Source organism: Corvus moneduloides, chromosome 1, assembly GCF_009650955.1.
Source record: "Corvus moneduloides isolate bCorMon1 chromosome 1, bCorMon1.pri, whole genome shotgun sequence".
NCBI classification, from domain to species: Eukaryota; Metazoa; Chordata; class Aves; order Passeriformes; family Corvidae; genus Corvus; species Corvus moneduloides.
The window spans coordinates 8,408,653-8,424,580 of record NC_045476.1 but is presented as its reverse complement, the minus strand read 5'-3'; the positions used below and the strand labels follow the sequence as shown (position 1 = coordinate 8,424,580).

General features: G+C 38.2%; 1 protein-coding gene across 3 annotated transcripts in view; it reads left to right on the top strand.

The window, feature by feature from the left end:
- Positions 1–15,110, top strand: part of LMBR1 (limb development membrane protein 1) — a 69,387-nt gene extending 54,277 nt beyond the window's left edge. For all 3 annotated transcript variants that reach the window (XM_032099154.1, XM_032099163.1, XM_032099173.1), the window contains 3 exons: positions 1,181–1,247; positions 5,478–5,639; positions 7,596–15,110. In XM_032099154.1, coding sequence (XP_031955045.1) covers positions 1,181–1,247; positions 5,478–5,639; positions 7,596–7,678 — 312 coding nt within the window. In that variant the 3' untranslated portion in view covers positions 7,679–15,110. The remainder of the gene's footprint in view (positions 1–1,180; positions 1,248–5,477; positions 5,640–7,595) is intronic.
- The last annotated feature ends 818 nt before the right edge of the window (positions 15,111–15,928 follow it).

Here is a 15,928-nt window from a genome sequence, read left to right as displayed (position 1 = left end):
ATGAGTAACTTTGATTGCGTTAACTGTACTTCAGGGAACTTGTATGAGATCTGAACAACGTGGTTGCTAGAAGTAATACAAAGTAATTCAAATTTGAATAATGAAACTAAGACTGAGGAGGGCTATTCAGCAACATTTTGCAATCTGAAGCTAATTTGACTTTCTACAATTTAGCAATGGCTTTAGAATCACCAATGCTGTTACCTAATTCAGAGGAACATGCCTAGGTTTTTGGCAATATATTCCCACAGCTGACAAGGGGAAGTGATCAGTAACCAAGGAACAGATGCTGAATTTAATTATTTTTTCAGTATATTTCATTGTTTCTGGGGTTTTTTTTTTGTTTGTTTGTTTTGTTTTTTTGGTTTTTTTTAAGTAATGGATGAAGGTATTTTCCAACAAATTGTTGGAAGTGAGAAAGTGGGTATGCACACAGAATGATTAGAGTAATAAGTAGTAGATAGTTGGAATGTTCTTAATATTTCCTATTGATTGTTTACAGTACATCAGGAATAGTGTAGAAATAAATAGTGAATGTACAAGTGTCTACCTACTTTCAAGTTTTCTATTTTTTTTTTCTTTTGGCTTCTGATAGAACTAGACCTGAAGAAAATGATCCCTTTTGAAAGAAAGTTTCAATTACTCTTTTTAAAGGCTTTAGAAGAACAAGAGTAAAATCTAACAGCTGTGAATTTTTTCATACTATTTAAAGTAGACAACAGGCATTGAATTGAAAGGAAGCTCTTTGTTGTAATTTTTTAAATAATGCTAATCCTGCAAGCAGTTACATCCAAGGCTTAAGCTGATGTATCAGTCATCTATTCTAAGCCCATGGAATTGTTCTTTTATAAAACATTCACAGGAAGTAAGTAAACAGTTGATGCTTTGCAGCATGGTAGTTTTGAATTATTTTGAATCTGAGCATACATAACACTGATTAAAAGCACATGAATACATATTTGATTTTTTCTTGGATCATCTTTGTCTTGTTTAACACCATGTGGAGAGCAGTGACAGAAGTCAGCAAGACTAACAATATGTTACTGTAAATCGCTTTAGGTTCAGTTTTAAGAATGTGCCTTTTAAGATCTCTTCTTTTTCATCTTGACCACTGATTTTCTTTGTGTTCCCTTCAACAATCCCGTTTATCATTTAAATGCTGTTTGTCGTTTTCAAACAGATAATTGGAAACTGTGTCTCAATCTTGGTGCTGAGCTCTGCTTTGCCAGTGATGTCAAGGACACTGGGTAAGTGAAATGGAAGTCATAGTAAAGAATGTTTAATTGAATTAAAAAAAATACAAGAAAAAAGAAGAACCTGTAGCTGTATTTTCCATAGTATGTATTTAATTTGCCATCACTTTCAGTGGAAAGAGCACGTATCCATGGCCTTCATTTCTACACCAACATGAGCTGTTGAGCATACATCTATGTGCATGAACTGCAGAACATGCTTTCTAAAAAGAAAAAGATGCTAAGCGTTTTTTAGAGAATATATTATTTTAAGAAGGTCAGATTTGAAACTTCTTAAAACGGGAGACTGTGACATGAAAAGATAGGAAAACTGATTGTCCAGAGCAGTATGAAATAGTTTCTTGGTCACTGTGGAATTAATGCTTAGTTCCTGTGAAAAATTTGGGATTCGGTGTCTGAAATTTGAGGTAGCACTGAGTGCAGAAGTTAATGACTCTTCATTTACTAAGTTTTTTAATCAGCAGTGATACCAGGCTACTTTCATTTTCCCTAGAATAATATGTTTGTATGTTTTGCTACTTCATTTTTCAAGTTTAACAATTTGGAGTCTACCATAGCAGAACTGAAGAACTTCTGATTTTATTACTAAGAACTGACAGTAGCAATTGAAGTAGTTAAGCTGCTTTAACCAGTTGGAAAGTCGTGTTGTATCATCACCACTTCATTTAGGTAATCTTCAGCTTGAATTCTTGAAGTTAAATTGCAAGGCTATTACATGTTTAAGTAGTGCAGAATCCTTGTAGCTAATGTGAATTTCATTGGGAACATTAAATAGAACAAAACAAAAATCTTCACCTCAGGCTGTACAAGTCTTAAGTACAAGCTTAGAAGTTTGAGCTCAGGCCCACAGACCCGCAGTGTGTGCTCAGTAGTTTTACAGCTGGTTTTCTTTTCAGTGAGAATACTCTTGAATCAAGAGTAGTTCATGTTTTGCAGTAAACTATACTGTGTATTCTCATGCTATGTATACCCACAGATGAAGTGTTTTAATAAACTATAAATCATTTCTATAGCAAATGAAAAACCCTCTGTAATGCATTTTGGAGTGTGGAATCTTAAAATACTCATTTTAGAACTTACTTTAAAAAAATCTGTCGTAAAACTTCATGAAAATGCAAAAGAGTAATTCACATATTTAAAGTAGTGCAGTTTTAAAATATAACCAGTATGATAAAGGTTTAAGAAGTAAAATGGTTCTAGCATGTGGAGCCAGATGTTACATTGGAAAATCACTGTTTTAGAACAGAATCGTAATGTAAGTTTGTGTCCACTAAGTTACTGCATTCAAGACTTGTTTAAAAGAAAATAAAATTAATTGTTAATGATCCATGAGATTAACAGCTGATAATAACCAGATTCTGTGGCAGTAAGTGTACACGCTGGGCCCATTGTTGTCTCATAGGAAACAGATTAATGGTAAAACTCACTTAAAAACCAGACTAACAAGTGAAATTCCTGAATAGTTTGCCATAGAGATAAATAAAAGAAGAAAAAAGATGGAACAATTAACACCCAGCTAACAAACGCACAGTCACAGCTGTCCAAACAGGATTAATAGAGTGTATTAGAGTACAGTGAGTCATGTGGTGCTTTGCAGAAATATCAATGTGTGTTGCACTACATGCCACTGCCCTGTGGCACTGAATAGATGAAAAGAAATAAATATGTTAAGCAGATCCATAGTCTTTTCACTTTATTAAAAAAGCGAGTTTCTAGACTATACAGAAAAGACTAGACTTTATCCTTATGGGAAAGGTGAAAAAGCAAAAGTTATCTAAGGCATCTACTGCCATTTTTCAACTTTTAAAAATGGAAATGGAGTTTCTTACATGTTTCATGGCATTCTAATTAGATATGTAGGTGGTGGATATGTCTAATCTGTCATTCTTCTAGAACTCCAGGAAAGTTTTTAACTAAAATAAATTTTTTTACTGAAATAAGTTAACTCATATTTTCCCAGGACTTTTCAGCCTTTTAGTAGCCCTTCAAAAATGTTTCCCACCAGCACCAGATTTCTAATCACAGAGAAACAAATTGGGAGCAAGGCACTTAATAGTCAAGAATACAAAACCAAAGAATTGCAGAGGAAATTGAACTTTCTAGCATACAGAAGTTTTCCTAGAATTCTACACTTGAGTATTATGTGCAAGTAAATGGGGATTTTAAATTTATTTGTGTGTGCTGTCTAAAACCTACTATTTGTTGTTAACCTGAAGAATTCTTTAATAGTTTATTTGGTAAAATTTTATCAGCGTTTGTGTGTATATATTTGTGCCACTAGATCAGTAATTGAACAAAAACTTAAGCTTAAGAGTTATTAAAATTCTTGGGTTTTTTTCTCCGTGGGCTGAGTAGATACTGCTTCTTGTAAGAAAGTCATCAAAACCTTTTTAACCTTTTTTTCCCATGAGTTTACAGACTGTTACTGTGTCAGGTCTTTTCTGATGAGCAGTGACTTCTTCTGTTTGTAAGAAGAAATTGAATGTAATTTATGGACAATAATTTTCCCACCTACTCTAACAGAAGTGTCAGGGTTCATTTCTGTTTGTCCTTGTAACATGACTCCATGGCTCACTGTTCTTCTGGACCTCTATGTGTCAAGGAATGTTATTCTTTTTCCAGAGAATTCCAGTGCTCTGCCTGTTTTGTTCCTTTTCCTTTAAAGTTCTGGAAGCCTGTACATTCAAACCTGACTTTCTTAATTTTCATGTGGCTCCACAGTCTGACTAAAGCACTGCTGCTTTGGAAATGTTAAGGACACTGTTTGCCTTCAAATGGGAAAGCAGCTCTGTGTTTATTGTCCTTCATCTCTTTACTAGTTAATTCAGCTGGTTTCTTCTTTCTGTGCTAAGACCTTCTGTGCTTTTTTGGTATTTCTCCCTGCCTCTTTTGCTATTTTGATCAGTGATTGTTTTGTTTCATCCTTTGAAACTTCTTCTTTTCATTTCAGTATGTTTTCCTTAGATACCAAATTCAGTAATGTTTTAATTTAAATGACTGTACAAGTGTGTGTATCTTTTAACATTGTGATACCTGCCTTGCAAGTCTTGGGTATCCAGGTACAGTGAGATTCCTAAGTGTCAGGTTTACCCACGGAAGAAATGTAACTGACCCTTAATTCTGTCTCTTCATTTATTATCACTTGAGAAGTCAGTTTTTAAAAGCCCCAAAACACTTTCAAAATACGATGATAGAAAATCAGGAGCTTTTAGGAGTTTCAGATCCAGGGCTGTTTTGTGATTGCCTTCTTTGCTGCTGCCATTTTAGTTCTGGGACAGGATCAGCTTCCTTTTTTGCACTGTTGTGAGGGCACACGTCACTCTGACTTTGTCTGTGCCCTAGGTTTTTTGGGAATAAACTGCTTTTGAATCCTGGAGAGTAGTCATGTGGCTGTCATCTCAATGTTCTGCCATGTATTCAGTACTCCATGACACCTGACAAAGGAACCAACCTGTGGTTCTTCCTCTTCTGCCTTCTGGGATGGGCCCTACACCTTTTAGACGTTTCCATGTTTCAGAAGAATGTTGTTCCTTAATTAGTGATTGACAGGCCTTTGATCAGCACAAAGCCCGAGTGCCAGGGTTGGAGGTGCACTGTGAAGACCTGTCAGCACCATCTTTCAGCCTAACTCTTTTCCTTCTGTGCAAATGCTCCATGGCTGTAGTGGTGGGCCGATCCAGGAGAAAAACTCTAGTTGGAAAGATGTCTTTAAACTTTGGTTTCAAAAGCAGTGCTCTGGAAGAAGACTTAGTGTTTACCATAAGTTGTTGTGGCTCTCATAGAAAGGCTGTTTGCTACCTGTATTTTTTTAATAAAAAAAGCTCACAGTGCATTTCATTCTTTTCTCAAATCATTAAGGATTTCATAGAAACTGTGGTTTTAAGCAGTTTTCATACTAAAGCTGATTTTTTCCTAGTTACATTTATTGAACTTATTAAAAGAGTTCTTATTTAGAATAGACAATTCATTTCAACTCCCATTATTCAAGCGTTTTACTATGAAATTTAAAAAACATTTTGGTAAAGGTGTCTTAGAGTTTTACAGTGAGCAACAAAGTAGAACATGACTTCAGGAGCATTGTCTTGTGTGTTTAACCATGTGTCTTCTGGTATGTTGTCTGTAAGAATTTTGCATCCAAATGTAAATGTAATATAATGAAATTTTTGTGTTTCCTAAAACATTGTTGTGAATATTTTGATCTAAATCTTGCATGGAATTTAACAGGAATCACCAGATTTGATCTGCTTGGAGACTTCGGAAGGTTCAACTGGCTGGGGAACTTCTATATTGTGTTATCTTACAACCTGCTCTTTGCTATCGTGACAACATTGTGTCTGGTCAGAAAGTTCACTTCTGCTGTGCGAGAAGAGCTCCTGAAGGCAATAGGTAACACAGCCCTGAAAATTCTCTGTGTGCTTGAACATTCCCTTTCTCCACCATTGACATCTTGATGTGCTACTGGTAAAGTTCTGTCACAGCTCACAGAATACTTTTTTTTTGGTGGAAATTCCTCTAAGTTAAGGTGTGAGGATGAGTAACGTTGTGTTGTTTTTTGAAGAGTGCAGAGCTAAGGTACAATGTTGATTTTAATGATATGCGTGTGGTACTTACTGATCTGCAGTTGGATTTTCAGTCTTTGGAGAATGCAGAAACATTCTCATTGCTATGAGCAATTATTCCACGTTAAAACTTCACCTTGTGTATGGGTTGGCTTTTTTCTTTTTTGTTTAAAGCAACTTATTAGTTCCCTAAAAATAGCTAGCAGAGATCTTAACTGCTTTGTTGTCATGCTTTTTTTTGAGCATCTATTCAGAAAATCTTTGTACGCAATGTACAGAACCTTAGTAACTGGTTGAGTAAAACCTCTACCTGATACAATCAAAAGTTTGATCAAATTTTGCATTGATATTTCTTGACTATAGAAGAAAGGATTGAAACACATTTGATACTTAGAGGATAAAATGTTGGGGTTTTTTTTATTGTTGTTGCTTCATCTTATCTTTACTAATTAGGAAAGCTCCTATCTCTTTAGATCCCCAGAGTAGTATTTACTTAAATTGAGAGGACTAAAGGTAACTGAGGATTCAGTTTGCATCATCTAGAAGTTACTCATGTTAGTTTTCACTGCTTTCAGAGTTGTGATGCAGAAAAATCCAGTCACTTCCCAGAGAGCACCTCTGCTGGTGGGAAATTAGGTTAAAATTACTGTAAAATAATTAGAAAGATAATGTTGAATAAAGAATCATAAATGTTGAAGGCAGATTAACAAATTTCAAAACGCAGGCACAGTAGGGTAGTGGTCACTGGGTTTGACACAAGCAGGGAGTTACAAACTCTGAAATGTGTAGGTTCCTGACACAATTGTGTTTGTTTTCAGTGCTGTACATAACAAAAGGTGTCTGTTAAAAACTGTCCCATGGAATTCAAAGAATGAGAACCAAAATTGGCCTATGACCAAAAAATTCACAGAATTACAAATAAGACATCATTAAGGCGATTTTAGTTTTTTGGTAGTGCAGTAAATTTTGGAATTCCAGTTCCAACAATGGAAGAAATTTAACTTTGTACATTGTGGCACTTAAGTAAAACATTCAGTGTAGTCTACACTAAATGAATAAGAAACTCTTCAGTTTTGATCCTTAATTTTAGAGACTTGATAGGAGACTTCAGAGAGAAACTGTAGCAAGCAAGGAAGGACTGACATCATGCCTCTTTTGAATAAAATATGGCTAAATTTGCCGTCTTTCCTCATCTTCCTCACCCCCAAAATAACAAAAAAAGAGAGTAATTTAACTGCTTCCCTGGGGCACGATGTGAGGAATTAGCACTCAAAATAGAGAATTGTGCAATAAGAACAAATGGCTGGAAACAGAGATAAATCAGTAATAGTATAGTCCTAAAAATGTAATTAGACATATAAATAGTTTAGAGAAGTGATCTGGTCATCACCAATGACATTAAGATCAGCAATGGTTGATTCACAAGAAGATGCTGTAATTTAAAAGAAATATTTTAGGTAATTATTTAGGTCTTTGTAGGCAACAGGGTAAATTATTGCAAGTCTCTCTTGGTTCTTAACATCTGAGTCTGTGATTTAAGCAATGGGAAGTTAGGATTCTCTGGCTTCCATGCTTGTCCACTGTAATGGGCTTTTCTCACTTAACACCGAGGGAATTTCCCAGAAGCAATTCTTACAGGAGATAGAACATCAGTTGTGGTCTTCAGCAAATGTGAAGTCCACAATCCCAAAGTAGAATTTGGATTGTTTGTGTTCTTTTGAATACCTGTGTGCATGAAACAAGGGGGAGTCTTAGTTTTTTCTTATTCTGTAATGTTTTGCAGGACTAGATAAACTTAATCTATCAAACAATCCAAGAGACTCGGAGACAAAGCCTTCTGCAAATGGCCATCAGAAAACACTGTGATAACAGTCACCTGCAGTCAACAGAGCTGAAAACATCAACCTCATGGCATTCCTGTCATCTCATCAGCATTTTTATATTGCTTTTAGTTATTAGTTTGGGTCGAACCTTGTCTCATTTTGATGCTGTGTGCTTCTGAGGAAGTTATGTGTGTCAGATTCTTCTCTCTCCAGTGAACTTTTGGTCTGCTTGTTTATTTCCCAGTAAGTTAATGCAGGAGGTGCCTTGAAGACTGGAAGCTGAAGAGAAAAATGCATTCCTTTTTATTTGTTTAAAGTCTCACATCTTTATTTTTAAACTTGCTACCATCTGAATGCACAGTACCTCCTGTGTTATACAAACACAGCTATGAAGAATAACTTTGGGACTTGGTTAAAAAAACAAAAGAAGAAAACATACACTTGAAGGCCAACATGACCCTTACTGGAAATGTAAAGTACCTGGAGTAGGTATCCTTGACAGAAGATAAACAGTTCTACTGAGAGTGAGTTAAAAATGACAGTAGAGATCACAGTTCCCTCGGTGCTGGATGCAGTAGGCTGTGTCACAGATCTGTCTCGGAAGGCAGCGTTTTCAGCTCTCTGTCCTTAGCTCCAAATGCCAGGTTGCTTTACTGATGGTCAAACAATGTGTTACGGAAGTCCAAGATGAAGATTAACTTCAGTGTTAAATCTGAGCCTAGTATGCTTTGTAAAAAGCTGTGTAGACCCCCTGTCACAGCTCTTACAGTTCTGTGAGCTGTTGTGCCGTGGAGGTCCCTTACCCTACCCAGTACCCCCTGTGAAATTCTTGATGAACTACTGTGGGTAAGCAGTACCTGGAATCAATGCAAGGAGCACAGGCTGCAGTTGCAGTTTTCTACAATCTTTAATTTGAAGTAAATTTCTCTGAATTTATACTTCAGTTACCAGGATTTCTGTTCAGTGGCACAATCCAGTTATCTGTCACTAGCCTGTTTTTTAATGTACACATGAACATGTATATAGGCCTATATGTGTAGATACCGTAAATTAAATTCTAAGGTTATAGAGATGATGTAGGTGGTTTGGTAAGTAAAACTTGTGTGTTCAGTCTTGGTAGTTTGAACTTCTGTAGTGTTACAGTTTAACTGCTCAGAGGCCTTAGATTCAGGATGACATCAGTGGTCTTGTAGCATTTCCTGCAGCCTTAGGAGTCCTTTCAGGAGTTTATAGTAAAGAAAAATAACCAAGTAAGTATTCAAAATCTGGTAGCACTTTTGTACTGCTTGGCCACAAGTAATCTTCAAACAGACTGGAATGGGGACACCTTCAGTGAGTGTCTGTCATGTAGGGAGCCAGAAAATGTTCCTGTTCATTTCCCATTTGTGTAAAACTGCCTGTCTGTAGTTTGAGGTCTTATATTATTTGGTGACAGCTTGCTCTCTGGTGGGGTTCCAAAATAAGGTAAACCTTGTGTCAGAAACTCTTTGGCTGTTTTCCTGAGATGACTGCTCTGGGCTGTAGACCTTATTGCTGTGTGTGTGAATGTCTGCTTGTTTTTTTTCCCCTAAAGTGCTTCAAAAATCAAGCTCCAGTACACATGAGGATTTACCTTTTTTGCAGCTGCCTTTTCTGACTTGAACTGGGGCATAATGTAAATATTTCTGTAGTAAATATGATGCTAGAGAGTTACTTTTTTTGTGTGTGTGTGATTACTATAAATACAAGGTTTATTGAACTGACTATTGATGTGTTGTATCAAGTCTTGGAAGAAGAAGTAAAATTGCTTGATTTCACTAAGATTTACAAGCATCTTTTTTCTTGTTTAATGCTGACACTTTAGTGAGAAATCTTTATGTGAGTCAAAGTTCTGCAACCAGTAACAGGGAGCTATAATTAAAAGTTGTTCTAAAATGAGCTCATATTTAAAATATTGGGAGATATATTATTAGGGGCATCATTCAGGTATTCTCAGAGCTTGTAGCCTTATGTATTGGCATCATAGTTAAAAACTGGTGAAATGTGTCCACTTTTTCATGCAAGTCATTGTATGACCAAAATTGTGCTCATGTCTTAATGGGACTGGTGAATTGTGGTGTGTGAAGCCAGTTAGCTTTATAGAAATATTTCTATTACAATGCTAAGACAGTTAATAGAAGCTGAAGAAATTAATATTAGGAATAAACCTAGGAGTGTGAACCAGCATAGGTCATGCCCTTCGTGCCTTTGGAGAGATATTTGTCCTGGCATCAGTGACCCAAGAACACAGAATAAGGTGGATTGTAATGTGTGTGTGGCTTCTGCAAGTGGGTTGGGCAGTTACTTCAACTGAGCAGGGGCAGTTCCTGACAAGAAGCACCCAAGCTCCAGGCAAGGCTTTAAATCCCTTTTTCAAAACAAATGTTACAGCCTTGACTGTCCCCACCCCTTCTGCTGGATTCTGCAGGCAGGTGTATGGGTTAAGGCTGTGTTAGGGAAGACTTTACACTGGACTCTGTGGGATGGTTGAGGTGCTGTGTGGTTTCCAGGGTGGGTGAGAAATTCAGAACTACCCTTTGCAACTACTGACAGTGTTTTGTTTTAAAATCAACTGCTGATATTGTGACGCTGTCCACATTAAAATAAGCCTTTGGCCTTGAAAATGACATGCTTATGCAAAGCTTTGTAACTGCATGCAGGATACAGGTCACTGTATACTTTCCACAGAAGCATATGGTCACTTAAGTACAAGCAACTGGTAATTCATTAATGGATATTGACAATACATTCCTAGTATTTTGACTCATGTAGAGTCAGGTGGTCTATACCTTCAAGGTATATACAACTGATCTTAGTAACATTAACATCTGCCTCACTTCTTATGAGGCAAAAAGCACATCAATGCTTCCATCTTCAACTAGATACCACATAAGACCAAAAAATAGATGCAAACTGAGTGTTTTAAGTTAGCCGTTTTTTGGCTTTTTTCCATGTTGGTAGCACAATATTAAATGCAATGGTGGAACTGTAATATTTGTAGGATTTCTAAGCATAAAGCACACATGCTTATCACTTTAAGCTAAAAAATAATAGTATTGGTTACTGTACAAGTAACAGTTTTGCATTCATAGGAAGCTTTGTTTATTGTCTGTAATGTGATGTTTATCTTTGGCCCTGTTCCTCCAATACCTTTGACCCTGTTGACTGTTGTAGTGTCATAGAAATTAAAAGATTTGATGAGTTGTTTTCCTTGTCTGGTTCCCAAATACCACCTGGAGCACCAGTGGAGAGGAGCTCCTGCAGCAAGTGCTTGGCAGGATGAACATGGGAGCAGATCCTGGGGGACACATCCTCCCCTGTGTCCCCAGGAGTGCCATGTCCTCCCCTGTGGCACCAGGAGTGATGGGTGCCAAGGGGCTGCAGCCCCTGTCTATCCCACCATGTCTCTGCCACTCGCTCGTCAGTCTGTGCAGCAGCTGATGCTATTTGAGGTGCTCACATGTGCCTAGTGCTGTGTAGTGAAGACATGATGGCCCTTTTCTTAAAGAATTTATAGTCTAAATTAGAAAGGAATAAGGTAGAAACAAAGCAATTGGCCTCTTCCTGCATGTGGCTTTCCTTGAACTCGAAACACGTTCTAGGTTATTTCGCATCTCTTCTTCCTCTTCCAGGAGGGGGGTGGTGGTGTATGTACAGCAGCTGAGCCTTACCCTTAGTGGACTAGCATCTAAAATACAAGAAAACATCCTAAATCCTGTTAAACAATTCTCTGACCTTGAAAATAGCATTTTTTTAAATCAAGGTGAAATAATCTAAACAGAGACAGGACGCTAAGGCCACATGAAAAACCTCTTCAAAAAGAAATGTGCTTAGTTTTGTTTAAAAAAGTGTTGTTGTGAACTGTAAAACTTTAATTGCTTTAATGAAATGAGATTCCCTACCTCCTAGTGTTAGGATTTTTGCTGTGATTTTAGTGCTGAGTTGAGACGATATTGCCTACACTGAGTTCCTTCCCCAGTCCATGAACACTGAATTTGCTCTTGGTAAGCTGGCAGGTTTTTTCAGTCACATTGTCAGGATTTGAGCTTTACAAAAATGCTGCTTTTGAATTCATCCCAGTCAGTGAGAACCAGCTAAGCCCACAGCCACCACCCACATGCTGATACAACTTCTGCCCCCTTTTCTACCTTGCCCCCTGCCCTGACCTTAGGCAAGGTAGACACAGTCTCTGTTGTATGAAGCTGTGATGTTCCTTCCTGTGATCAGGGTGAGAGATGAGCCTGTGGTGTGTCCCTCTGCCACACACAGTTCAGGTGCTGAGCTGTGGGAATTGGTGGGAATTGCAGACTCCTGGGGTTTCCAGGTGATAGCTGAGGTGTTCAGGAACTGGAGCTTGGCACTTTCAGCTGTTTTGTTAGGGCTTCAGGTGGTTCAGGATCTTCTGTCTGTACATGACTGTGCAGCTGTTCTGTGTTTAATTGGCTTTTTGCTGTCTCAAGAGCTGCATGGTTCTGAGAGGAACTGTGTCCCTCCACACCACAGCCACAGAGGGTCTCCTGCAAGCTGCACTTGAACACTTAAAGCCCAACAATATTGGTCAGAATCCTAGGAAGGAGAACGTACCTTGTGGGGAATCAACCCCAGATGGGACTTCAGAGTCCCCACTGTGCCCAATAATTGGGTAAGGGTGGTGGCTGATGGAAATGACATGGAGCTCACCTGCTTGGATTCTTTTATTATTTTTCTAGTTGGTCTTTAAAATTCCAGATTGCTGAAAATATATTGCATGGAATTGAGGGACTGATGGAGCTTTTTTTTTCTAAATCTGGCCTTGATTCTTGGAGATACCCAACCTCTTGGTTTGCTTCCCTTTTTAGTGTTTTCAGGTCATTCTCAGTGGCCTTTGTGTTAAGAACAGCTACTCTTCTTGAGATAGAACATGAAATAGCAGAAGAATGTGCATAGATTTGATTTATGCACGGTAAGAAAACATACCAGAAGGCAACTTCAATGGAAGGCTTTTGGAATATTTCATAAATGAAGCACCTAAAACTCTTCTTTCAAAGAGAAAGAAGAAGTGTGTATCATTAGTATGCAAATGTCAATTGTATGTTCTCTAAACCAGTAATTCACGGATGCTGAAAAGAACTTAATAAGTTCTTAGAACATCTTTCGTGATTCACAGTGAAACAGTATTTTGGACTTTATAGAAGCCTGTGAACTCCTGAAGGTATCTCTGTCTTGCTAACAGAAACCTGAGGATGCTTGCTAGTTTTGTGTTAATTACCATACTGTATCAGTAACTTTTTTAGTTTCACTTATTGCTCATAATTTTTTTTTAAATATAGAAAGCATTAAATGTTTTACCAAATAGAGAAGGTGACTCCAAACAGTCAAAGAGATAGTATGAGAAATATCCTGTAAATGCTGATATTCTTGACATACCGAATTCCAAGCTGTTTAAAAGCTGTATCTGTATGAAGGCCTTACATAAACATAGAAATTAGGAAATCCAAATTCTTAAAGGCTTTTAGGTATCTGAATGTTGATATGTACCTACTTGAGCACTTTGGTATGCTGTTTCTAAATGTTTGTTGATCACTAACCCCAAGTGTTGCTGTTGCTTTTCTCCCTGCCCCCCCAGTATATTAAGTTTTATAGTCGGCATCACTGGATGAAGCTCCTTTCCTGAACAGGTCTTTATTTTGCATTCCTCATCTATTCCCTGCTTCCATAGATACCAGCTATTGAAGTACTGGGGCACTTGCTTTGTTTTTAATGGATTTCTTTTCCCATGTAGCCTGTACAGAGATATTCCCCAGTTAGAACTGTTCTTCCACTACAAAAATGTTCACTTTTATTAGTTCATTTTTTACCACTAGATTCCATTTAAGCAGTCCTGTCACTAGAGGGTCCTCTAACAAATTACCAAAAGCTCAAGTCATTTTGAATTAGGAGTGAGAGGGTCTAGTCATTGCATATATTTGTGCTTTTAGCTTCCAGTGGTGTGAGGGTACAGCCCCACTTCTGAGTGAGGGGAATGAGCTGGTGTGGCCACTGGGAGCCCGTGGGGTGGTTGTCACTGCAGGGTGGCTCCTGTTGTGGAACTGCTCCGCTGGTCATCTGCTGTGGGACGTACAGAGAGAGACCTCAGCTCTCGCTGCCTCTCTCAGTGGGAGGTGGACACACATCGGGGCAGCAGTGTGTAGCTCTCATGTTCTCATCAGGATCAGGCTTTGTGAGGTGCTGAGGTGAGGCTCTTCACCTGTTCTCTGGATTTTTGTATTTCATGTGTATGAGCATGCTTTGGGCCTTCTCTCCCCATGTGATTGATCATTCAGAGAAGTGTCATGGTGGTGATACCTGTGCAGTGGATTCAGTGGGTGTGTTAAAATGCTTAAGAAGAAAATTAGCTGGTGCATGATTTCCCTTTTCCCCCTAACCATGAGTTTTTGCATTCTGGACCAGAATTCCTAGAGTCACAAAATCTCTGTGAGTACTTTCTCCTCCTTGGCTTTATATAACAAAAAAAGTCACTTTTACTTTCTTAAAGGTAGGTTTCAAAGTATTTTTGCCTAATTTGGTGTGACTTCTGTTGCTTTAAAAAGAAGATACATTTGGGTCATGGGATTTGAAATCTTGAGGGGGGGATGTGTGTGTATGAAGCACATGTACACAAAAAAAGGGTGCATTTCGTTTCCTCTGGGTTTGGGACCCAACCCTGCATTACCTAAATAGAAATCACATGTTGCTCTTGTCTCCACTAAATTTTGTCTTTTAAATTCCCAGTGAGGAGACTGAGGATGTTCTCGGGGTGCTGTTGGCACCCTGGTCCCTATCACGTGGAACTGGGTTCATGTGGGCTTGGTGGGCTTGACCATGAAAACACAATTCTGAGCTGGCGTTTCCGTGGCAGTTGCTGCTGCTGGCTGGGCTATGGTGATGGCCAGCAGGTGCCTTCACTGTGCACATCCAGGTTTTTCACTGCAGTGTTACTGGTTAATACCACAGTTTACAAAAAAAAGTTATAAATTGTGCACAATCTAAACTGTGTGAGGCTGGGAGGTGCTGAATGGAACTGGTGGTCCCCTCTTGGTCTGATTTGTGCTTTAGGCTTTCTAAACTCCACAGTCTTGACCAACTGGCTTTGCTTTCACATGGATGTATCTGACCACGGTATAACACAGCGAAAAACTGTGCTTTGAGTGTTAATTTAATCACAACAATTTTTGGGTAGATACCTTCTCCCCACCAAACCCTTCCTGGTTCATTTTAGGTCATCCAGAATTACGATTTATAATGTTCTCTGTTGTGGATATTTTGTTGTGTTACAAAAATAAGTGAATATATCTGCTGCCTTAGATAGGCTGATTTTTTTTGTTTTGTGGAAAGCAGTGGTATTATGTTTTTCTCCTTTGTTTGAAATGTTACACTGAATGTTTTGTAGGAAAATTTTTTTTTACTGTGTTTTCAATAAAGGTAAAGTGTGATTTATAGCAGAGTTCTGTGTCTTTTTTGATTCTAAGCAATGAAAAAATAAGAATCTGTATCATTCTCAATTATCATGTCAGTAGTTGGTATGAATAGTTGTGTTCCTCTCTCTTCTTCCTCTCTTCTTCCTTCCTCCTCCCAATTTAACCTGCTTTTGAGGTTCTCAAGTGGCTGCATTTCTAAAATAGCTGAGGTAGGGAATATGATGGAGATTCCTGCACATTCAGAGGCATCACAGCTCTGTGTTTTAAGACAGGTGTGCAGTTAATTTGAACCCTCTGCTTTAGGCCAGTGGGGATTGTTTATAGCAGAGTATGCTCATTATGTAATTTGTAAGTAATTTTCAATCCCTTAATAGTTTGACTGAAGGGCAATTTTTGTATCTTAAACCCCTGACCACCATGTTTCTTCCAAAGCTGTCTGTAACTTAAACAGCTTCAGACTTTAAATTCCATTTCACAGGAGAGTTTAGGCTGTTTTTAAAGTTCAAGAATCACGTGGCTGGAAGGGACCTGGAGATGTCTGATCCATCCAGCTGCACAGGATCAAACATAGCTGTGCTATTCCTGGTATTTAACCAGCCTGGCAGGGGCTATCTGTGATGTGATTGCTGTGCTGTCTTTAGGCATTATATTCCAGTGTTTAATTGTCCAAGATTTCATAAATGTCAAATGTAAAGGGCCCTTCCCATGCTTTAAACTTTAATTTTGTTCCCAAACGTCCATAGTCAAACAAGCCATTCTGCTTGCACCAGCTTTTTCCACACCTGAAAGGTTACATTTCCCTTTATTTTTGATATGAGGTGACCCCCAATTCCCTCAAT